The 24,961-nt window shown below is 40.7% G+C and overlaps 1 protein-coding gene across 2 annotated transcripts; it reads left to right on the top strand.

Annotated features, from left to right (window-relative positions):
* The first annotated feature begins 1,306 nt into the window (after positions 1–1,306).
* On the top strand, positions 1,307–23,536 carry IL22RA2 (interleukin 22 receptor subunit alpha 2). 2 transcript variants are annotated; one of them, XM_019966934.2, is made up of 5 exons: positions 1,307–2,017; positions 6,075–6,210; positions 9,944–10,122; positions 19,791–19,957; positions 21,165–23,536. In XM_019966934.2, the coding sequence occupies exons 1-5, from the start codon at positions 1,957–1,959 to the stop codon at positions 21,312–21,314; spliced, it is 693 nt and encodes a 230-aa protein (XP_019822493.1). In that variant the 5' UTR covers positions 1,307–1,956; the 3' UTR covers positions 21,315–23,536. The 2 variants fall into 2 exon arrangements, with proteins under 2 accessions (XP_019822493.1, XP_070652358.1); XM_070796257.1 differs by lacking the exons at positions 19,791–19,957; positions 21,165–23,536 and adding an exon at positions 10,978–19,643.
* Positions 23,537–24,961: the final 1,425 nt, after the last annotated feature.

Raw genomic sequence — 24,961 nt, 5'->3', positions numbered from 1 at the left:
TCTCATTTGATTTGAAATAATTCTATACAAATTCCTCTGCTTTCCAATTGGTGGTATTTTAATTGTATCTTTTCATTAACTTGAGGCATGGTTGGCAGTGTCGGCTCTTATGCAGACTGTGATCTGAGACAATCAGACAGCTCATCTAAGGGTGACAAGATGAGTTCCGTTTCTGAAATTTAACAAAGCACAGACATTCACACATATTTGAGCAAATTTGGTTCTTAGTATATTCTCTGCTCTCCTCCAACCTTCTCCCCCCACCCCATTTTCCCCTTATTTGTTCCTACAAAAAGTCATTACAGTGGAAAACCCAATTTCCTTCTCTGCTTCTCTACTTATTAAACCTTGAATTCATTTCTTTTTTTTTCTTAACTGGAAGTTGGAGCAATTTGGTTGCTCTAAAACATGAATTATTGGCATTAAAGATATTGAACATCAATGGTTCAAACCTAAATCACTATTCCCCACTTGAAACCAAGGTGAATAAAAAGTCTAGCGTTCAGTGGTGAATTATGAGCAAGGAAATGAAGGATGATGCTGAAAACGCTAAGGGACAAAGATCCCTCAGAAAGTATTCATACAAAGGGTACCTGAGATAGGCTGCTGTTTCTTCTTTGAAAGCCTAAGTCAACTTAGAAGCAGTGGAAACTTCACCTGGAGGAGGTAAGGAGTTTGGATTCAGAAGTCTGACCCTGCCAGAAAGTGCTGGAAAACCCAGCATTGTCTCCACAAAGCCCCCCATCCTGCTTAGGAACTGTGCCTACTTCCCCCATTAAAACTCATCTTAAGGTAAGTAGGGACAATGTCTATGTTATTTGCTGCTTCATCCTTGATGCTGAGAACAATGCCTATCTCATGGTAGGGCAGAAACTATGTTATTGAGTCAAGTATTTACTTACTTATTACTTAAATAATTATTAATTAATGGATACTGCTCAGCAGCCATCACTATTGCCGACTAAAGGGGTTATTCCACCAAGAGCTTGAAAGTTCAACTACCCCAAAGGAAAAAGAAACCAGCATGTATTTCTTCTTTTACCCCAAAAGCCTCTTTAAAAGAAAATCTTTGAGTTTCTTGTGCTTTAATGTATAATCTTAGTGTTGCTAAAAACATGTAATAAAAAAAAAAGTTTGGTAAGAAAACTGATGTAGTGAATCATGGGCAAAGAACAGATGACCTAGTTTGATTAGATTTCCAAGAAGATATGATGAAGATTTAACGTAGTTCAAAATGATTGTCCTTGGTCTTCCTCCTTTTAAGGATTTACTTGGTTTGTTGGGCTCAAAATCTTTATCAGCTAGATTGCTGGAAATGGAGAGTGCAGATGGAAAAGGAAGAGGCAAGAGCTGCATGGGGCCCAGGGCGCTATGGACTGGGACGGCCGCAGAGGGTGGGAGAGAGCCCTGCAGAGAGGCCAGGCAGGTGGAGGGGATGAGGTCTACACCGAGGAGGTTACTCGAGGAGCTCCCATGAAGGGAGGAAGAGGAAAAATTAGCCAGAGACCCCACCTGCTTGAACCACTGCCAGGGACCCTGATTACTGCAACTGCCAAGCCCGTTACTCAGAGTCACTGGCAGCCCCTCTGCCCCCTCTGCCAGATGCCATTTAGGCCTCCTCCGCTCACCTGCCAGAACCTGGCATAATTCCTCACCCTGCCTGCCCCCCGGCCCACCAACCCTCAGTGTTCTGCCTTTTCTCAGCTAGCAAAGCTCCCAAGAAAAACAAGCTTCCACATTAAAGTGACTTAACTGACAATATTTTTGAAATGATTCTTAATACTTAGTCCTCTCAAGTGATAATACACGAACAGGATGAAATTGTATTTACTTCAAGAAGCATGGTTAAAACCAAAAGGGGATCTTCGAGCGAGAGGATTCTGGTTTCCTCTCTTGTCCAGCGCTGTCGTCTCATAAAGGTGAACTCTGGCCACCCGACCAGTCACACTCGCAACCATGACGCCGAAATGTTGCTTTCTAGGCTTCCTCCTCAGTGTCCTCCTGCCTGGTGTGGTAGGTAAGTGCTTCCTTTCTTCTTAATTTCTCACAGTGTTGTCATCAGAGTCTGCTCCAGGGGACCATTAGACATAGCAGTGGCACTTTTCTGGGCTTTGGAAAAATTTCAGCTCTCTCCTGTCACATATTGGTCAGAACAGACATGGGGTCAGTTTCTCAGTGTGTTGTTGCTCCAGTCGTGTCTGACTCTTTGTGACCCTATGGACTGTAGCCCCCCAGGCTCCTCTGTCCATGGGGATTCTCCAAGCAAGAATATTGGAGTGGGTTGCCATGCCCTCCTCCAGGGGATCTTCCTGACCCAGGGAGCAAACCCATGTCTCTTGCGTCTCCTGCGTTGGCAGGCAGGTTCTTTGCCACTGGCACCTCCTGGGAAGCCCAGTTTCCCTCTATAGCCTGGATAAATACATGCAGACTTCATGAGTAGCTACTAAAGAGGAGGCACTCTAGGGTCCAAAAAACTCCACAGGACAAATACACACCCTTCTGGGTCTCCTTAGCATTTCTTTCAACTTCAAGGGACAAGCAGAGCTCCTAAACCAGACTGCCTGAATCTGGATTTCAACTCTGTCTCTTTATTATCTAGAAAAACTGGGCTGATTGGCTTAAACCTCCTCTGCCCCGATTACTCCATCTGTAGAATGGGGATTGTAGGTCACTGTAAGGATTAAATGAGTTAATAATATATGCCAAGTGTTTAGCACCATGCCTAGCATAGAATAGATCATAAACAACATGTGAGAATTTGCTGTTGGCATTCATGGAGAATTCTTCAAGAGCAGAGAGCATCTTGTCACCCCAGCTTACCTCTGAGCAAAACCATGAGGGCCCCCAGTTAACAGATGTGTACCTTCCAGTGTAAGTGGCTCAAGTAACTTTCCCAGCATTCTACACTTGCCCAGTGACTGATAATTTAAACACAACAAGCCTCCATTTCCCAGAAATGTGTGGATTTGGGAAGACTATGCCTTTGGTCTTTGGTCATACCAAGGATTCAATTAAAAGAATATGACAGGAATTCAAGTGCCACCAAAATGACCTTGGTGCTACATCTTACCAACCCTAGGCAAATCACACAACTTCTTTAGACCTTGGTTTTCCCATCTGTAAAACGTCCTAATGAAAGTACCTACCTTATTAGGTGGTTGTAAGAATGAAAAAAGAGATGAAGTTTTGAGCACAGTGCCTGATAGATGTTTAATGTTCAAAATATGTTTTATGAACACCAGCCAGGAAGAGGAGGAAGAGGGCAAAAAGGAGGAATATCTTTGACTTCTCACTGTTCTGCTTCCTCCATTGGCTCCTGTCCCCCCAGGCTTTGCTCTCGGTTTGCTGTGGCCGCTGAGAGGCAGGCTCTGGAGCCAGACAGCATTGGTATAAAATCAGCCTCACTGTCTGCCACTTTGCCAGCTCTTTTACCTCCCCAAGGCTTGGATTTTGGTCTGTAAGAGAAAGACCATAATATTATCCTTTTCATAGGTGAGCTGGGCGGATTCTTGCAGGTAAAAGACCTGCGGTGTTTTGCAGAGGGCTTGTTGTTTTCTTTGATGGTGCCTACCAACGGTGTTACAGAAATGAGAGAAGAAGCCTGAAGACAGACGAGATAAAGGACACTGGACCATTTGTCTTCAGGATAGCAGATCAACTGTAGGCAGGATCTTTAGGAAACTGTGCCTATCACTTCCTATCAACTCCTGAAAACTTTCAAAGTTTTTATGTGCTAAATATGATTGATCCGATAGTGACTTGCCTGAGCGAAACCAATCATGGCATTTGACTCTTTCCGAGTGATATGTTCTTGTACTTTGGACGAAAGGAAGTCCAAAAAAGTAAAAAATAAACAGAAACCAAATAACAGCAATCTGGTTGGTAAAAATAAATACCTAAGGAAACAGCCTTATTCATTGGAGAATAACACGTTTTATTTATTTACTTACTTTTGGCTGTGCTGGGTCTGCCTCGCTGCCTGCAGGCTTTCTCTAGTTGCGGTGAGCAGGGGCCGCAGTCTAGTTGCAGTTCGTGGGCTTCTCACTGTGATGGCTTCTTTTGTTGTGGGGCACGGGCTCTAGGGTACGCGGGTTCAGTAGTTGTGCACTGCCTCACAGCATGTGGCATCTTCCCAGGTCAGGGATCAAACCTGTGTCCCGTGCATTGGCTGGGGGATTCTTAACCACTGGACCACCAGGGAAGCCCCGAGAATAACAAGTTTCGAAAGTTCAGGGAAGAGATCATAGGCATCAGAATATTCGCTTCCCTTTGAATGATATTTGAGCAAAGACTTGAAGGGGGTGAAGAAATGAGGCTTGTGGAAATCCAGAGAAGAGTATTTAAGGAAAAGGAAAGGGCCAATACAGAGACCTCAGATGGGGCCACCCCCGGCATGGTAGAGCAGGAGAAAGGAGGACACTCTGGAGAAGCCAGGGGGCAAGTGATAGAAGATGAGGAAGAGACAGGGAGGGGAGACATGCTTCCTGACTCCTGCTTCTGCCTATCTCCTATCCTTCAGCAGAAACGTTGGGCCTGTCAGGAAGGCAAACCTTTAATTCTGCCTCTTTTACGTTTTCATCTGGTACTCTCTTCTTTTTTATTTAATTTGCTTACACAATGTTACATGACAAATTTATCCAGTAAAAAAGTCAACTAGGACTCTAGCAAAAGAAAAACAGTTTATTAATGCATACATAGCACATCACTAGTGAGGAACTTAAATGAAGATGAACTCAAAATGGCGTCTTAAAATCTCAGCTTCTGTAGCATCTTCAACAAAGAATGATATACCTGTGGAAATATGACAGGACAAAGGAGAACAGTTCTAGGCTTCCAAAGGTGGCAATCTGTGGGAAAGTAAATATGAGGAAACTAATGGAGTCAGTTTCATTTGCAGATTCATCTAGTGTTTTCTTTGGGCTGGTAAGAGTCTGTCCCCAGTAAAAGAAGAATTTATATGTCGGCTTCCCTGGTGGCTCAGAGGGTAAAGAATCCACCTGTAATGCAGGAGACCTGGGTTCAATCCCTGGGTTGGGAAGATCCCCTGGAGGAGGGCATGGCAACCCACTCCAGTATTCTCGCCTGGAGAATTCCATGGACAAAGGAGCCTGGTAGGCTACAGTCAGGGGTCACAAAGAGTTGGACATGACTGAGCGACAGCATATCATAGCATTTAGGCAGAAAAGGAGGGGATCAGGAAAGTTTTTACTGCATTTGCTGCTTCTCAATTGCCTTCAGCTCAAAATAATTTTTATGTCAAAGAGACATTTCTGGGGGTGATATATACTGGTTTCCTTCAGACTCCAGAAAAAAAATTGTCAAAGATCTTTTACCTCCAGCGGGCTAAAGGCTGGTGAGACTGAGCTTTCACATTCCATTAATTGAGCAAGAAATCACAAACTGTGCCAGTGTGAAATTATGCCCATTCCTGTCATGACCCCTGATGAGACTCCTCTCAGGGAAGTTCCTGGCACGGGCAGTCTCCCTCCATAGCTTAGACCAGTCACCTAAACAATTATGCTCGGGCACTTGGAGCCAGGATGCAGGCAGGTAAGAGGATCTACTCCTGAGTACATGGAATAAAGTCAGGTCAACTAGACAGGCAGAGGACAATGAGGCAGGACCTGGAGATGGAGGAAAAACCAGAGAAAGGAGGAATGAGTGCTAGGGTGAGGTCCTAGAGGCTGAACTGATCCCAGGCGAAACCTTGAGGAGTGGTAATACAAGACCTCCTAGGAAGATGAGCATCTCAGTCATTATATTTCATCACCACCAGGGACAGATCAAGACAGTATCTTCTCACTCTCTTACTTCCTCTCCAGTTTAGAAGTGATGTGGGAGATTATCACATATGTTTTTACAGTCTGGATCACAACTCTTTTGAGACTTTAGCATGCATCAAAATCCATCACATCAAAGATCCAAAATGTTGATTTCTGGGCTCCATGTCTACCACCTGCTCTTAGAACAATTTCAAAGAATCCCAATGGAGATATTACTACACTGAAACTTATGGCTAATGACAATGGTGCTTGTATCAATGTTCAGTTTTGTCTCTCTTCTTATTATTTTAGAAACTCAGCCAGCCAACGAGTCTCTGAAACCTCAACGAGTCCATTTTCAATCCCGAAATTTTCACAACATTTTGCGCTGGCAGCCTGGACAAGCTTGTCTTGGGAACAACAGTATCTATTTTGTGCAGTATAAAATGTAAGTCATCTGAGTGTCCTCCAGCTAGTAGATGGCTGCTGAGATTCCATGTCCTAGAATGCGATGGCGTGTCAGGATCTGAGCTTTGGCAGTTTCAGAAGGGTTGAGAAGAAGCAGAGATTGGGGCAGAAGAGTGTCTCCCCTGAAGGTGACACAAAATGCATGATGACGTGAAGTCTGTGGAGGGAGGTACTTCATACCTAGGAGACCCCACTGAGGCCTTACAGGCTCAGCCTTCAGCTTCACAATAGACTCTTACTATTCATTTGTCCACTGAGTGCTAGAAGCGACTTGTTTAGCATATAATAAGTACTCAATCTCAATTAAACTGCTGCTATTGATAGTTGAAAAAGAAGTTGTGGGACACAGGGAAGTGAGTGTGTAAAGTATATTTTCAATTAAAAGTCTTTTTAAGTTTAGAGTGAGTTTGCTATTTAGAAAAGTCCTTTTAAAACTGAATGCCTCTTGAAAGCATGAATGCAAATTGGAACACACCACGGCATGTTCCTCTTTCATGATCTTCAGGCTAATTCTAATGGATCAATGCAAAAACTCAGATATAATCTACTCCTTTCCTGGATCAAGGCCTGGGAACAGAAGTTTCAGATTTGCAGATGGCAGATTTTCCCCTTCACACATCTTGTTCTGGACACGGTGGGGCGGCGGAGGACACGGTGGGGCGGTGGAGTACAAGGTGGGAGTTAAGGCTCTTCTCTTTCATAGATTGAGATGCTAGTTGAACATGAGGCAGGCAATATTACTGTTTAGCTTTTATGGTTTTCTATTAGAAATTCAGAAGATCAGATGCAGCTATGGACTAAAATGGCAGTTTTTATGCCATAAATTCATTCCTGTCTCTCTAGCATGGGATAGATTCAAGGTCAAATTTTTCCATTAATCAATCTCTCTAACTTCAGAAGGACTATCTCCAAAAGTTTCTCAGTCTTGGTGGGTTTTTTCAACATGTTTTGTGGAGCAATTATAAACTTTATGAATCTTTATGATAAAAATTTCTCCACTTCTAAAATAGACTTGTGCATCTATTTTGGAAATGCTCCTTGCATATAGGAAGTGGGGATCGATGATCTTTTTATGCTTCCCCTTTAGGCAGTATAAACATGTCCAAAATGAGCCTATTTGTGGTTCAATATAAACAGTGGATTAGAAGTTGTTTTACCATGAAATTAATGAAGATTAGACTTTAGGGCCCCATGGAAGAATTTCATAGTTCTAATTCTTTTTCTTAAATAGAGCTCCCAGACTTGTATAAAGTTCAGACTATCTGGATCCCTTCCTACCTATGTGGTATTTTCAGTAGCACGATGCAGATTTATATTTTTGAAATTTTTTGCTTTGGGTCTATCCAATTCTCGTGGATATACTGTTAGATATCTCATAGATATACTTGAAAGGTTGTTGTTGAATCACGCAAATACACCGGGATTCTTGGCCCCCGGAGGAGAATTCAATCCGGGGCCAGAGACGAGGCTTGATCGCTCAGAGCTTTTGTGTAATGAAGTTTTATTAAAGTATAAAGGAGATAGAGAAAGCTTCTGACATAGGCATCAGAAGGGGGCAGAAAGAGTACCCCCCTGGTAGTCTTCAGCTGGATGTTATATAGTCACTAGCAGTCTGTTAATGAAAGAAAGGAATGTCTTAAAATTCAGAATGGCACCAGGCCCCTCACCCATAAGATGCATTTTGGGATAATCTTGGCACCAAATGGTTTATCCTGGGCCATAAAATGATTAACTTGAATCTTTAAGAAGGGCAGACCACCATACAAATAGTTTCATTTACATAGATAAGGGGAACAATATCCATACTGGTTTGTCATGTAGGTTCTGGGCCAAGAGGCAGAACCGACTTGGAGACAGAGTTTGGGGTAAAGGCATAGTACATTAGCATAGCTTAAGACGAACATTTCCATAAGAAAAAGGCATTGGTTATCTCTAGGCTCAAGAATAGCTAACTTCAGGCAAACCGGGTGTCATTATGGCAACACAGTATTTTAAGAGAAACCTCCCTTTAAATTTGTATAGAGAAGGAAAAAATATTGCTAGTTTGTTTCCTCCTGCCGCTTAAGAGAGATAAAAATGTTTGACACTTGCAGGCTATTTCCTCCATTTGGAGACCCCTGGCCTTCCTGCCTGTTACCCTCTCATACTCATAGATATATATTCCCTTTGGAATAGGACAAAAGATGATATATTACACCAAAAAAAGAAGCCAGTCATTACAGCTAAATTTAGCTAGCAAAGACAATGTCTCATCAATAAATAAGAGTTCAGTTCAGTTCAGTTGCTCAGTCGTGTCCGACTCTTTGTGACCCCATGAATTGCAGCACGCCAGGCCTCTCTGTCCGTCACCAACTCCTGGAATTCACCCAAACTCATGTCCATCGAGTCGGTGATGCTATCCAGCCATCTCATCCTCTGTCATCCCCTTCTCCTCCTGCCCTCAATCCCTCCCAGCATCAGAGTCTTTTCCAATGAGTCAACTCTTCACATGAGGTGGCCAAAGTATTGGAGTTTCAGATTTAGCATCAGTCCTTCCAATGAATACCCGGGACTGATCTCCTTTAGGATGGACTGGTTGGATCTCCTTGCAGTCCAAGGGACTCTCAAGAGTCTTCTCCAACACCACAGTTCAAAAGCATCAATTCTTCAGTGCTCAGCTTTCTTCACAGTCCAACTCTCACATCCATACATGACCACTGGAAAAACCATAGCCTTGACTAGACAGACCTCTGTTGGCAAAGGAATGTCTCTGCTTTTTAATACGCTGTCTAGGTTGGTCATAACTTTCCTTCCAAGGAGTAACCGTCTTTTAATTTCATGGCTGCAATCACCATCTGCAGTTAGAAAACATTAAATTGTGTTCAATATATGTTATTGGTTCTGCCCATATGGTATCTTTTGATATAATGAAACTATTATCAACATATAGTTTGCAGAGAACAAATACCATGAATGTTCCTCCTTATATGACTATAGAATTATATTTCAAGTCCTTCAGCAAATACTTTGGGGGCTTTTCTCCCCAGCATCTAATCCCTCCTCTGTTTCCACCATCACCTTATTGCGTTTTCTCTTATCTGTGACTGGTAATCTTCCCTTTTGCTGTTACACCATCCCAGAGTGTTAGGCTGAATCACTGTATCTGGCTCTTTGACTCATTATGTTCTCTTCTTGGGTTCTCCTCCCTCTCTCCCAGCCTCTAATTGCAAAACTCCTTAGCTAACCCTCACTACCACCCCTGATCAGTTGTCAAAAAAAGAGATTGACCTTAGGTGTTGGGTAAACATCACCTGAGATGAAAAGTGGTAGCAACTTCTCAGAACCAGCCGCATTACTCAACAGCAGGCTGATGAGAAGTGAGGAAAACCACAAAGCCCTGAAACCCCAGGAGCCTGAAGGACGTAGTCAAAAATGGAAGTTGGTTCAGACACCAGAAGAAAAACTTGCCTAAGTACTAAAGATCCAAAAACCCTTATGCTAGGGATACAGAAGATTATCAGGCTTGAATTTACCTTTCAACAAGATAGCATTTTTATTAACAAAAAGAAAGAAACATTTAAAGAGACTTAAGAACAACTGTCAACTTTCACAGGGGTGCTGATGATATTGGAGGACAAATGCCAACCAGTCTGAAAACTGAATAGACTGAAAAAAAACTGAAGACTCCTCCAGTGGAATAAAGGAACTCAGATTTTGTCTTTTTCTGTCTCTAGGTATGGAGAGAGACAGTGGAAAAATAAAGAGACCTGCTGGGGGATTCGAGAGTTCTTCTGTGACCTTACCAATGAAACATCAGATATATGGGAACCTTATTATGGGAGAGTGAAGACAGCTCTGGCTGGGATCCACTCAGGCTGGACCATGACACAGCGGTTCATTCCATGGTGGGAAAGTGAGTTCCATGGCATTTCTTTGCATTTGCTTTCCCTGACCTTCAGTAGCCCTCACAGAGCCTGGCTAGCTAGCTACCAGGCCCTGGGCTTTGCTGAGGTGCACACCATCATCTCATTTGATCTCATTCTCAGAACAACTCTAGCAGATGGGTTTTACTGTTCTCATTTAACCGTCCAGAAAATCAAGGGACAGACTCTTTGGAAGTAGCCCAGGTCTCACAGCCTGTATAAGCCAAGTCAGGATTCAAAATGGGCTGCCTCTGATTACGAAGCTGACACTCCATCCTGCTGCCAGGATGTTGCCATCTAGAAAAAAAAGTATTTTTATATAGCAGAAAGGGTTCATATTGCCCTTCCTAAGCATGAGGGTTACGTTCTTAAAAATACACTTTAGACAATTTTTCTATTGAGAAAAGTAAGGTTTTTAGTTACCTCTCCAAAACAGGAGATCCAAAATACTCTCTAGTATCCAATTCTCAATAATGTTTGTTCTCCTTCTAATTTAGTCATAATCTCAGAATAATGTATTATAACTTATGATGAAAGTTATTTAAAAAACTAACAGACTTCATATAAAATAGTAGACAAAATGTATGAGAAAAATGTGTCTAAAGTATATGTACAAAGATATGCATAACAGAACAAGAACAAAAATATAGATATTATAGTCCTCACAATGCAACTAATCATGAATCTATAGTTAATATTTATAACGTCTCCTCTCATGATTAACTCAACATTTGCTTTCTTTTCAGCCAGCACCTCAGCCTTTCATTTTTCAGGAGTTTGTGTCCTTTTGATCTTTCCTCTATTAGTTTAACATAGCCTACATTAATTTTTATCTCTGAAAACAGGAGTTCTAAGAAGCACCTCTGAGGATGCCTAGCATATTTGACCCCAATGTATTTATAACAGCTCTATTTCACTTTGATAATTGGAACCAGTCATCCTAGACAACACAAGGACCTCTCTTCCTCCTTGTTGGTTAAATGGCGTAAAAATCTCCCAACCATAATGAAGAAGCCTTAACTTCCCATTCTTGGAAACTATTGTTATAACCCAGAAGAAGGAAAGGATCAAGTGTATGGGAAACAAACCATTTGATGAATCATCCGCTGTGTTTAAAAGTGAGAATTGCCCCTCCATCTTTTACTTCCTGTATCTTAGACCAGTGAATTCTGTCCATGGAAGAAATAGCACCATTTATTGGTCATATTTCATATGAATAGAATCACATAATATGTGATCTTTTGTGATTGGCTTTTTTCATTTAGCATTTAATGTTTTCGAGATTCATTAATGTTGTAATGTGTATCAGTATTTCATTCCTTCTTGCTGCCGAAAAGCATTGCAGTACCTGAATGCACTGCATTTGTTTATACTTTCCTCAGTTGCTGCATGTTTGTTTATTTCCACCTTTACACTACTATGAATAGAGTACCTGTGAACACTCATATACAAGTTTTTGGGTTGATATGTTTTAATTCTCTTGGGTACATACCTGGAAGTGGAATCACTTGGTCACCTTATAACTCTGTTTAATCATTTGAGGAAATGCTGCATTGTTTTCCAGAGCAGATGCACCATTTTCCACTCCAATCAGCAGAGTATGAGGGTTCCTATTTCTCCACATCCTCAGCACCACTATCTGCTCTTTGATTATAGCAGTCCTAGTGGATATGAAGTGGTCTCTCATGTGATTTTGATTTGCATTTCCCTGACGATTAGTGATACAGAGCATCTTTTCATGTGTTTATTGGACTTCGGCATATGTCCCTTGGAGAACTGTCTATTCAGACCCTTTGCCCATTTTGAAATTGAATGCTTTGTTTTTAATCACTGAGTTTGAAGTTTTTTTATGTACTATGGACAACAATATCTTATCAGATATGTGATTTTCAAGTATGTTCTCCCATTATGTGTTTTGTCTTTGAGCTTTCTAGATGGTGTCATTTGAAGCCCCAAGTATTTAACTCTGATAAAGTCCAGTCTACTTATTTTTACTCTGGTTGCTCATGATTTTGGCATTATATCTCAGAATCCTTTGCCAAATCTAAGGCTATGAAGATTTATCCTAAGTTTTCTTCTAAGAATTTTATTGTTTAGCTCTACATTTAAATCTTTGATCCATTCTGTATTCACACAGTAGTATTCTGAGTCCCCAAGGATTACCATCAACTCAGAATCATGGACCAGTATTTCTATGATCTGTTGGATCACAGAAAAAGCAAAAGAGTTCCAGAAAAACATCTCTTTCTGCTTCATTGACTATGCTAAAGCCTTTGACTGTGTGGATCAAAACAAACTGTGGAAAATTCTTAAAGAAATGGGAATATCAGACCACCTAACATGCCTCCGGTGAAACATATATGCAGGTTGAGAAGCAACAGCTAGAACTGGACATGGAACAATGGACTTGTTCAAAATTGGGAAAGGAGTACATCAAGGCTGTATATTGTCACCCTGCTTATTTAACTTATATGCAGAGTACATCATGAGAAATGCTGGGCCAGATGAAGCACAAGCTGGAATCAAGATTGCCTGGAGAAATATCAATAACCTCAGATATGCAGATGACACCACCCTATGGCAGAAATCAAAGAATAACTAAAGAGCCCCTTGATGGAGGTGAAAGAGGAGAGTGAAAAAGCTGGCTTAAAACTTAAACATTTGAAAAACTAAGATCATGGCACCCAGTCCCATCACTTCATGGCAAATAGATGGGAAAACAATGGAAATAGTGACAGACTTTATTTTCTTGGGCTCCAAAATCACTGCAGATAGCAATTTGCAGCCATGAAATGAAAAGACACTAGCTCCTTGGAAGAAAAGCTATGACCAACTGAGATAGCATATTAAAAAGCAGAGACATTACTTTGCTTACAAAGATCCATATAGTCAAAGCTATGGTTTTTACAGTAGTCATTATGAATGTGAGCGTTGGATCATAGAGAAGGTTGAGTGCTGAAGAATTGATGCTTTTGAACTGTGGTGTTGAAGAAGACACTTGAGAGTCCCTCGGACTGCAAGGAGATCAAACCAGTCAATCCTAAAGAAATGTCTTGAATATTCATTGGAAGGACTAATGCTGAGGCTGAAGCTCCAATACTTTGGCCACCTGTTGCAAAGAACCAACTCATTGGGAAAGAACTGAGGCTGGGAAAGATTGAGGGTGGGAGGAGAATGGAGCAACAGAAGATGGGATGGTTGGATGGCATCACTGACTCAGTGGACATGAGTTAGAGCAAACTCTGGGAGATCATGAAGCACAGGGAAACCTGGTGTGCTGCAGTCCATGGGGTTGCAAAGATTCAGACACAACTGAGCGACTGAACAACAGCAACTACCAAAGAGGTGCCCAGTGCTGTGAGAGCCTGGTTAAGGAGGGACCTGATCAGGGATGTCAGGAAAAACATCTCTGAGGAAATGACACTTGAGCTGATAGCTGAAGATGCATATGAATTTGAGTAAACTCCAAGGGTAGTGGAGGACAGAGGAGCCTCTTGTGCTGCAGTCCATGGGGTCGCAAAGCGTCAGACACAACTTAGCTACTGAACAACACCAACTGCAAAGAAGGTAGTGCATCCCAGGGGTTGGCAAATGCCCTTTTTGCAGGAAGAAGCATGGCAAATACAAGAGACTGAAAGACAACCGTATGGTTAAGAAGAGTAGGCAGAAGGGAGCAGAAAATAAGGCAGGGCTGGAGCAGTAGGCCATCAATGAGATATTGCTTTGGAGTAATCATTTTCTCCAGAAAAATATAATTTAAATCAAGGGGTCACATGATCAGACTTGGGTATTAAAAAGATCACGTTCGGTATATTGGAAAGTTACATATCAGAAAACAAAAAACAAATAGGATACGGGTAAGTGAGGTAGACTCCTGAAATATAAGATAGAATTTGGCTTGAATTAGGGTAATGAAAAGGGCTACAGAAAATTTATTGTTGGAGGGACATTTGGTAGGAAAAATTGTCAGGGCTTGGTGATAGACTGGATATAATGTTAAGGGAGAAGGATATGTGAAAGAGGACTTCTAAGTTTCTGGTTGGCATAATTAGATGAATCACTGAGATGTTTTTCATGGGATTTGATGGGAAAAGACCAGTTTAATGGGGGTTCAAAGTAGCTATGATTGTTGAGTTCAATTTTTATTGTATTGAGTTTAAGATACTTTTCAGACACCCAAGGATAATATCTGTACAGATCCAGGACTCTGTTAGAGACACACATTTGTGAGTCATTTGCCTACGGTACAAAGGGTATTGATACAATTTGCTCACATGCACGCTTAATCGTGTCAGATTCTTTGTGACCCTTTGGACTATTGCCTGCCAGGCTCCTCTGTCCATGGGATTCTCCAGGCAGGAATACTGGAATGGGTTGCCATTTCCTCCTCCAGGGGACCTTCCTGACCCAGGTAAAGAACTGGCATCTCCTGCACCTCAGGCACATTCTTTACCTGCTGAGCCATCGGGGAAGCCTGATAGGACTGAGACAGAGTGTTGAGTGTTGAGTAAGACCAGGTGTTGAGAGAACCCCAACAAAAGATGCCTGAGTAGGGAGGATAAATCTTAAAAGGAGACTGAAAAGAAATAGCCAAAGATGTAGGAGGAAATCAGGGGACTGCTTTATTTGTGAATATCTCGAGGAGAGAGAAGTCAATGAATAAAACAGTGCTATGAGGTCAAGTAATCTTAAATTGGCCATTGCAACACAATCACAGTCCAGTGAAACGGCTGATAATGGTCTCTGAGTCACAAAGTCCTCCGTCATAGATCACAGATCAGGAGCCCTTATGAAGTCTGTAGTCAGGTTCACTGGTGTTCCTAGGCCAATGCTTGAAATTATGTGCTTCATCTGTATTTAGGATCAAATAACACATTAAACATCCAGACTCTAAAATAATGAGTCACTACATTCAAAGGACGAGGTCTGTATGCATATGATTAAAGGGAAATTCTTCAACAGTCATAACTTGGGCCAGAAATAACAAAATTACTAGGAGAAAATCAGTTATGCATATCGTGCTGTGCTATGCTTAGTCACTCAGTCATGTCCGACTCTTTGTGACCACATGTACTGTAGCCCACCCGGCTCCTCTGCCATGGGGATTCTCTAGGCAAGAATACTGGAGTGGGTTGCCATGCCCTCCTCCAGGGGATCTTCCCAAACTAGGGATCAAGTCCAGATCTCCCACACTGCAGGCAGATTCTTTACAGTCTGAAACACCAGGGAAGCCCATAAATACTGGAGTGGGTAGTCTATCCCTTCTCCAGGGGATCTTCCCAACCTAGGAATTGAACCGGGGTCTCCTGCATTGCAGGCGGATTCCTTACCAGCTGAGCTACCAGGAAGCCCTATACATATCATACTGGCCTACAAAACTGACTCATGCTTCTCATCTTTCAAGTGATAGGCAGGAGGTCTATGGTCACCAGAATTCGGAGCATGAAAACCATAAACAAAATTAAATATCAACCACTTTGCATGATTAAAATGTAAACAAACAAGAATTCCTTCTTCAAGCAATCGGGCAAAGTTTCCAACATAGTTGAAAAGTGAATTAACATTTTTTTTGGTTACAAATTAAAATGAATCCCCCTTTTCTAAGAGGCTTAGAAATTCTGAATATATTATACCACATTCTCTTAACTCTGCAGACGAAAGGGAAAGAAAAGGAAGGAAATCCCCAGGTGCCAAAACAAAGAAGCTAGAAACCAGAGAAGAAACAAAGTGAAGTTCCACTGCCCTGAGGACATTTGCCCAATTTAGTAACTAGCAGTAACTGGACCCTGGGAGGGGAAACAGCCCTTCCCTGAACAGAAGACAATGTCATAGCCAGCACAGCGTGGGGAGTGTACTTCCAAAATATCTTGCCCCCACATAGGGCTACACTCTCAATAAAAGTGCAGGAAAAAGCCCTTTAGAGAAACAAAGAAAGGTGTACAGTTTCAGTCTTGACTGTTAGGAATCAAATGTTTCCTAAATTCAGAACATTTTGAGATTCAAATACATACAACCTTCATGTTCCAGAAAATACCACTTTGAGGCTGTACCACGCTGATGGTGCCATGGGATACCTTGCAGAAGCAAATGCTCAGACCCAAGTTCAGAAGCAGCACTACCGAGATGAGGTCATGTGATCTGTGTCCGTGGTGCCGTTCAGTAGAGCACCCACTGTCTTTTTAATGAAGGAGACTGGATCAATTGGAAAAATAAGAAATCTTGGTCCCCTACATCCCTCATTTTCAAAATCAAGTATGGCGAAATGAAAACAGTAAAACTTGGCAACTACAGACTGTGGGCCAAACTTGACCTACTTCTGTTTCTAAAATCTCATTTTGTTGGAGCAAAGTCACCCCCATTCATTTACACTTTGTTTGTGACTGCTTTCAGTCATCAATGGTAAAGTCAAGCAGTTACAACGAGACATATATGGCTCATGTATGTGTGTGCATGCCCAGTCACTTCAGTCATGTCTGACTCTTGGGGACCTTATGGATTATGTAGCCTGCCAGACTCCTCTGTCTATAGGTTTCTTGAGGCAAGAATACTGGAGTGGGTTGCCAAGCCCTCTTCCAGGGGATCTTCCCAATCCAGAGGTTGACCCCACATCTCTTATGTCTACTGCACTGGCAGGCAGGTTCTTTACTTACTGAGACAGCTGGGAAGCCCCATATACAGCCCACAAAGCCTAAATATGTATTATCTGGCCCTTTACAGAGAACTTTTGCTGATTTCTATAAAATAACATGGGAATCCCTGATGGCTCAGGGAAATCCCAAGGACAGAGGAGCCTGGTGGGCTACAGTCCATGGGGTTGCAAGAGTTGGACACAACTTCAGCAACTAAACCAACACTGTAAAATAACATGGAAGAATATTTTTATGATTTGGAGATAGGTAGACCCCCAAAAGTACTAATGAAGAAGGAAATGACTGATAAATTGGACTACACTAAAATTATGAACTTCTGATTATTAAAATATAACATTAAAATAATGAAAATGCAAGCCACAGAGATATAATATTCACAATGCCTGTTTTTGAAAAAGGACTATGTCCAGAATGTACAAAGAATTCTTACACATCAATAACAAGGGGCAAAAGACTTGAACAGTCTTTTCACAAAAGGGAACATTCAAATGGCCAATAAACATGAAATTCCACTAGTCAGCAGGAAATGCAACTTAAAAACACAATTAACTGGTACTACACACTTACTAGAATGACCAAAATTAAACTTTTTAAAATATAATAATGTCAAGTGAAAAACAGAATCTTTCATATACTGCTGGTGGGAGTAAAAATGGTGTATTTACTGTGGGGAAAATGTAAGTATTTATAAAAGTTAAACATATATAAACTCTATCACCCAGAAATTTCAGCCTTAGTTATAGTCCCAATGAAATGCTTGTTTCCCAAACTACATACAAAAGAATGTTCATTAAACTTTACTCAGAATATCCAAAAACTAAAAACAAACTAAGAGTCTGTGAATAACACAATGGATGAACTGTGTTATTCATACAGTTAAATACCACACAGCAATCAAAAAAACAAATTCTTGACACATGCATCATGGATGGATATGTACGCGTTCGACTGCCAGGGCCTCCGTAGCCAAGTACTACAGGCTAGGTGGCTCGAACAAGTTTATTTTCCTATAGTTGTGGAGGCTAGACATCCAAGATCAGGTATCCAGAGGTTTGGTTTCTTCTGAAGCCATTCTCCTTGACCACCTCACTCACTGTGGCCTTGCATGGTCATCCCTCTGTATTCAGTCTTATAAGGATTCCAGTCATTGGATCAGGGATCACCCATATGACTTCATTTTATCTTAACTGTGTTTTTTTTTTAAGATCCTGTCTCCAAATACAGTCATATCCCAAGGTGCTAGGGTTAGGACTTCAACCTATGAGTCTGAGGTGGGGCATAATTCAGCCCATAATTATATACATACAAATAAAAGTGAAAGAGTGAAACAAGCCAGACAAAAAAGTGTACATTGCATGATTCCAAAAACAAATGCACATGGCAATAAAAGCTAGGACAATTGTGGTTATTCTCTGGGGTTAAGTCATTGGAGAAAACATGGAGTTTTCTGGGGTGCTGGTAATGTCCTTGTTCTTGTCTGGGTGGTATCTGTACATGGGTGTTTATCTGTAAAGATTTGTTTAGCCATATTGTCATGATTTATTTGTCTGCATCTATCTTATAGGTTGATTTTTTAAAAAGTTTATTTAAAGTTTAAAACTTCAAACCAAAGCAACAAAAATGAGTACCAACTTTCAACATGTGTTCACAATAAAAACACAAGGAAGCAGATCAACATGAGCAAGTTTGTAAGAAACAAGCACTTGGCTGGACCAGCGCTTTAAGGATTTGTATTATTGAAAGCAGATAATAAAATAAATAAGTTTAAAGAAATAATAGAGGAGAATAAAAACATAATCAAAGGACAAAATATTACTAAGACCAAATAGACTGGAAAGTACTCAAATAGAACTCATAGAAATAAAAAAATATAATCAATTAAATTAAAACTTCGATTTTAAGAGGAGTTAAAGATCAGTTTTGGAGAAGGAAATGGCAACCCACTCCAGTATTCTTGCCTGGAGAATCCCATGGACAGAGGAGCCTTGTGGGCTACAGTCTATGGGGTCACAGAGAGTTGGACACGACTGAAGCGACTTAGCACGCACACACGCAAAGATCAGTTTAGAAATGCTGTTGTTGTTCAGTTGCCAACTAGTCTCCAACTCTTAAATCAATGGACTAGAAGACAGCTCTGAAGAAACCATTCAAAATACTGAGAAAAAGAGATGGAAAAATAAAAAAGAAATTAAGACATGGAAAAATCAAATAAGAAATAGTGACAGATACTGAACTGAAATTCTAGAATAAAAACATATGTATCCCGATCTCTATATCAATTTATCTATCTATAAATCTATTGATCATGGCTTATTTTCAAGAATTATAAAAGATAGAAATCTACAAACTAAAAACACATAATGAATGCCAAATAAGAAAACAACAACAAAATCAATTAATGAATTAATTCATTTATAATTACTAAATGAATTTAACTTGCTAAATTAAATTAAACTGACCTTAAACCCTGCCCCCAAATAGTTAATCTGGGGGAAATTAAAGTGACAGTTTATTTGGTTTTCTTTCCTAGTTAATGATCATCTGATTATTGACACCAAAATTCAAGAAACAAAAATTCTCTCTCAGTCCTTCTCCAGCTACTCCATACTATATAACATAGTTCCATTGAAATATTGTTATGCAAACAAGTCTTCGAATGATTTTAATGCTGCTTTGAAATTCTACCTCTTTAAGGACCTACAAAATATTTGCCTTATGCTAAGAATATTCACCCAAATAACTTTTTATAGTTCATTTTCTGAAACAATCACTGCAGGCTGTGGAAGTGATTGATAAATGTCCTCTTAAAGCTGATTCAGAATACATCAGTCTTTGCAAATAAAAAATCATCTTCAAAGAAACTTCTCAGATATTTATATTTTGAGTGTCACCAGTATCCCTCCCTGATGACTTTTGCCTGATCCCTGAATTTAATAATGATCTGTTATTATGTGTTCATGGGAAATATTACATTTTGAGTGATTTGTCAAAATTTCCTATTCTTTCAGCAAAAATAGATCCTCCAGTCATGAATATAACCCACGTTAATGGATCTTTGTTAGTAAATCTCCATGCTCCCAACTTACCATACAGAGACCAAGAAGGGGAAAATGTGTCAATGGAATACTATGAGCTAGTATATCGAGTCTTCATATTTAACAATTCACTGGAAAAGGTAAGTTCAGATAGATAAATTTGGTATTTTTTCTTCTGTTTAAGTAACATTCTAGCCGTGAAACAAGTCCTGTCTTTTGCTACTCTACCCCTTCTCATTTTTCCTTATCTTTTTCTAGTTCCTTCTCCCTTTCACCCTCATTGATAAGCAATTGATGGTTACCATCACCATCAGAATTGCGTGCACACTTGCACCTTTTTAATCTCTCAGTTGGTTTCCATTTGATCGTCCCTGTATATCTAAAGATTGATATTAACAATATTCAGTTCCATTTGATGGTCACAAATATTCATTTTTATGGAATCTTTACACACTTTTAAGTGGCTTTTGGATCAGAGCATTACATATTTGTGCCAATTTTGCTATGATATTATAATTTCCCATTGGTGCCTTTATTTAGGTCTGGTGGTCAACTAAATGTTCCCCTTTTTGATATCCATCTAAGACAGGGTTCTTTTGGCTATAAAAACAACAGAAACCCATTCAAACTGGTTCAAATAGGAAAGTGGAAAGGAGAGGATTTTTCGGAGAAGGCAATGGCACCCCACTCCAGTACTCTTGCCTGGAAAATCCCATGGACAGAAGAGCCTGGTGGTCTGCAGTCCATGGGGTCGCTAAGAGTCAGACACAACTGAGCAACTTCACTTTCACTCTTCACTTTCATGCACTGGAGAAGGAAATGGCAACCCACTCCAGTGTTCTTGCTTGGAGAGTCCCAGGGATGCGGGAGCCTGGTGGGCTGCCATCTATGGGGTCGCACAGAGTCAGACACAACTGAAGCGACTTAGCAGCAGCAGCAGCAGCAAAGATCAATCTTAAGGCAGCTGGAAGCAAGAAATAAAGTGTGGCCAGGCTTTATAATGACTGGGAAGGAGAACTGGAGAAGTAAGTCACATATCTACAGCTGTCTCCAAGTCTACTCCATTCTCCTCACTGCACAGTTCAAATTCTTAAAAAAGAGACTCTGACCACTGGGGCAATCAATGGACATCACTCACGAAGGAGTCATGTGGTTCCTCCACAGCCACGTGACCTGTCCCTTTCTCAGTCTGAGAACTAGGACTCGGGAGATGGAGGATGTGTCTGGGAGGTAGCTCTACAGCCCACTACTACTGTGGTCATGAACAACTTAGTTTTATCAAAAATAGAGCAAGCCAATGACTTACTGAAAACTGTTTATCATCTCATTTTTCCCCCTTGTGTGCAGGAGCAAAAGGTGTATGAAGGAGCTCACAGAGTTGTTGAAATTAAAGTTACCTCACCTCACACTGGTTACTGTGTAGTGGCTGAGCTATACCAGCCCATGTTAGACAGAAAAAGTCAGAGAAGCCGAGAGAGATGCATGGAAACTCCTTGAAGTACTCTGCAGAGTGCAATTCAAAGCTCTCTGAGAATGAGACGATTTGTTTTGAAGAATCTTATTGAAAGCCATTCTTATATTTTCTTTTTTTTTAAATTGAAGTATAGGTGATTTACAATGTTACAATGTTAGTTTTTATATTTTCTTAACACAGTGTTCACCATTATACTTCAGGGACTTTATTTAATAGTTCTTTCTTCTTTTATATTTTATTTGTAAATTAAAAATAAGAAGTACCTCTCTCCCCCACCCCCAAAATCATCAGAATTTAAAAAGTTAGAAAAAAAGGACTCTCTGAAATACAGAATTTTGTTTACATTTCTAACATCTCTAACACAATCTCCATTCTTCCAAGTCTGCTAAATAAAAACTAAAGAACCAAAGAGGTGTAGGCATTTTTAAAAAAATATTCTTGAATAAATCTTTAAAAATAGTTTTACAAACAAGTGATCCAGATATAATTCTTTTTCAGTCTCTATTGACAGTTAATGTGACATAGGTAATTCAACTTTAACAAAAGTGGAATTTTTATGTGAAGAAGTATTTTCCCATATGTTTTTATTTTATACAAATATACTCCAAAGACATTCATTTTCCATTATATAATATTCCTACTTAATGAACCAATATTTTATTTTAAGTTCTACCCTATGTAAATAAGAATGGTATTTTAAAAAAGCTTCTCACAGTCTCTGGATTAGTATCTGAATAGTTTATCAACAATAACATCTAAACACCAAAGAACGCCTACTCAATACAACTTCCCTCATTTAGCACATACTCACATTAATATTCGGAGAAGGCAATGGCAACCCAATCCAGTACTCTTGCCTGGAAAATCCCATGGATGGAGTGGCCTGGTAGGCTGCAGTCCATGGGGTTGCTAGGAGTCGGACACAACTGAAGTGACTTAGCAGCAGCAGCAGCAGCACATTAATATTTTTTTTCTGTTTTTGTTTTGATTTTTAATACTGCCTGAGAAGACTATATCCTTATTCTCAAAATCAGGTATAATAATTTTCAGCAACAAGTTAAAAACTAATGCCTAACTCTAAACTACACCACACTCATTACCCAGCCCTTCCAGTGAAGGGTCTCCTGCCAGTGGGATCTTCATTATCTCTACATACAAGGATCTTTTGAATGACAGTTTGACTGGGGACATGGGAGATGGCTGGGGACCAGGTAGAGAGGCTGGCTTGCAGCTGAAAGCATAGCATGGGTGGTGGGTTTATTGGGAAAAGGAGCTGGTGCTGATAGAGATTGTAGGGCCATTAAAGACCCCCAACAACCTTCTAACAGCTCCATGTCCCCAGTGAGTAAAGATCTATGACCTTGGGCTCAAGTGGCCTTCCTCACTTGGGGCTCAGCCTTGCATATGTGTTTAAGGTTGTCTTTCTTGTGAAACAATATGAATTGGAGAACCTTTATACAATTTCTCATAAACATTGTTCAAACTGTGACAAAAGCATAGAGTTTCTGGTTTTACACAGTTACATGTATGCATGCATGCTCAGTTGCTCAGTTGTGTCTGACTCTTTGCAACCCTGCTGGACTGTAGCCCACCAGGCTCCTCCCTCCATGGAATTTTCCAGGCAAGAATACCGGATTGGGTTGCCATTTCCTACTCCGGGGGATCTTCCTGACCCAGAGATTGAACCCATGTCTCCTGAGTCTCCTACATTGGCAGGCAGAGTCTTTACCACTGAGCCACCTAGACAATAATAAACATTAAAAAGTATTCAGAAATGCAAGGAGGGAGATAGTAAGAGAGAAAGAGCTAGAGAATTAGCCTTACTGCTTTTCTATAAAGTTATAAAAAGCGAATTTGAGCATACGTCTCAAAACTAAAGTTACTTTAATCTGTGTTTTTGAATTATGCTTTTCTGGGGGGCTTACTGTCCTTTTCAGGGGCAATTAACAGCAATGGGATGGGTTGGGAGTAAGGATTATACATGGCCAACAGCATTTAAGTTTCTGAAGTTCAATAGTCCTAACGTCTGGCTTAAAAAAGTTATGGTTGCCTCATGAACGTTATTAGCTAGAATCAAGTTTTGTTTCATGTTTGCTATACTTTGTTTTTGCTTTCATACTTAGCCATATGGCTTGGGCATTCTTAAGCAACTATAAAATACGTTGTAACAAAGATATGTCATATTCTTCATTGTATTCGGAATATATTGTTACACTATTTCAATCAATAAACTTTTTTATAATCTTGTCTCTGTATTAATTCCTTCACAGTTATAAAAAACACCTCCATACACAAAAAGAATGTAGGTAGTCTTAACATTGAACATTATGTACAAACTAACTTCATTTCTTTTGCTCAGTGCTCAGTTGCTCAATCGTGTCTGACTCTTTGTGACCCCCTGGACTGTAGCCCTCCAGGCTCCTCTGTCCATGGAATTTTCCAGGCAAGAATACTGGAGTGAGTTGCCATTTCCTGCTCCAGGGGGATCTTCCTGACCCAGGGACTGAACCCACACCTCTTGTGTCTTCTGCACTGGCAGGTGGATTCTTTTCCACTGAGCCAGCCTCCTTTTAATTCCATGGGCCTGCCCAAGACACTCATTGTGATGCCAACTTAGCAGAGTCAGAACTGCTATCCTCCTCCACCTGGAGTGGCCATTCTTTGCCCTGGAAGGAGGCATTACACTAACTCATAGCATTTCCCAGTCTGGGGATCAAAGTAACAGTTCAGACACGCGTCATACAACAGAGTCAGCACTCCCTTGTCCTCTTCCACACTCACGTCTTCTTTACATTGAGCACGCAAGGTTCTAGAAGAATCCTGATGCTGCTCTGCTGGCTGTTGACTGGGAGGAGCAATCAGTGGGCTCAGCATACTTAACCAGTCCCTGTTATGTTGGAGGGTCTCCTGTGGAGACATGAGTCAGCAGCAACTCACCTCGGGGACAGCAGCACCAGCAGCAGCAATGCTGGGAGGTGCCCCTGGGCACGAGCCCTCCCAGAGATTGCCAACAATTCCATTATAGAGCCTGTAGACTTCAGGGCTCAATAAATCTATTTTTTAAATGAATTTTTATTGGAATATAGTTACTTTACCAAGTTGTGTTAGTTTCTACTTATAGCAAAATGAGTCAACTATATATATATCCCTTTCAATAAATCTTCTAATTTTTTTGCTTTGCATTTTGAAGTATCTATTATTTGGGTTTTTGAAGGATAGACTTGTGAAGCCTGTCAGACGAAATCTTAATTAGACTTGCTAGACCCACACTAAGTTCCAGCCAGAACGGAGCAGAGTTGAGCAGGACTTGAGGCATTCATTGATCTTGAAAAAGAAAAGTGAAAGTCTTAGTTGCTCAGTCATGTCCGACTCTTTGCGAACCCATGCACTGTAGCCCACCAGACTCCCCTGTCCATGGAATTCTCCAGGAGTGGGTTGCCATTTCCTTCTCCAGGGGATATTTCCAACCCAGGATTGAATCCCAGTCTCCTGAATTGGAGGCAGATTCCTTATCATCTGAGCCACTAGGGAAGTTTATCACTGATCTGGCCCTACGATTAAATGGCAATTCCACACTTACAGGTTCTCAGGCCAAAAACGAGCCATCTTTTTTTCCCCTGTTTCAGTCACATTCCATATTCAATCTGTCAGTAAATTCTCTTGGATCTAA

The sequence above is a fragment of the Bos indicus genome, chromosome 9, assembly GCF_029378745.1.
Source record: "Bos indicus isolate NIAB-ARS_2022 breed Sahiwal x Tharparkar chromosome 9, NIAB-ARS_B.indTharparkar_mat_pri_1.0, whole genome shotgun sequence".
In the NCBI taxonomy this organism is placed as follows: Eukaryota; Metazoa; Chordata; class Mammalia; order Artiodactyla; family Bovidae; genus Bos; species Bos indicus.
The sequence above is the reverse complement of the archived record's forward strand: the minus strand, read 5'-3'. Positions and strand labels throughout refer to the sequence as shown.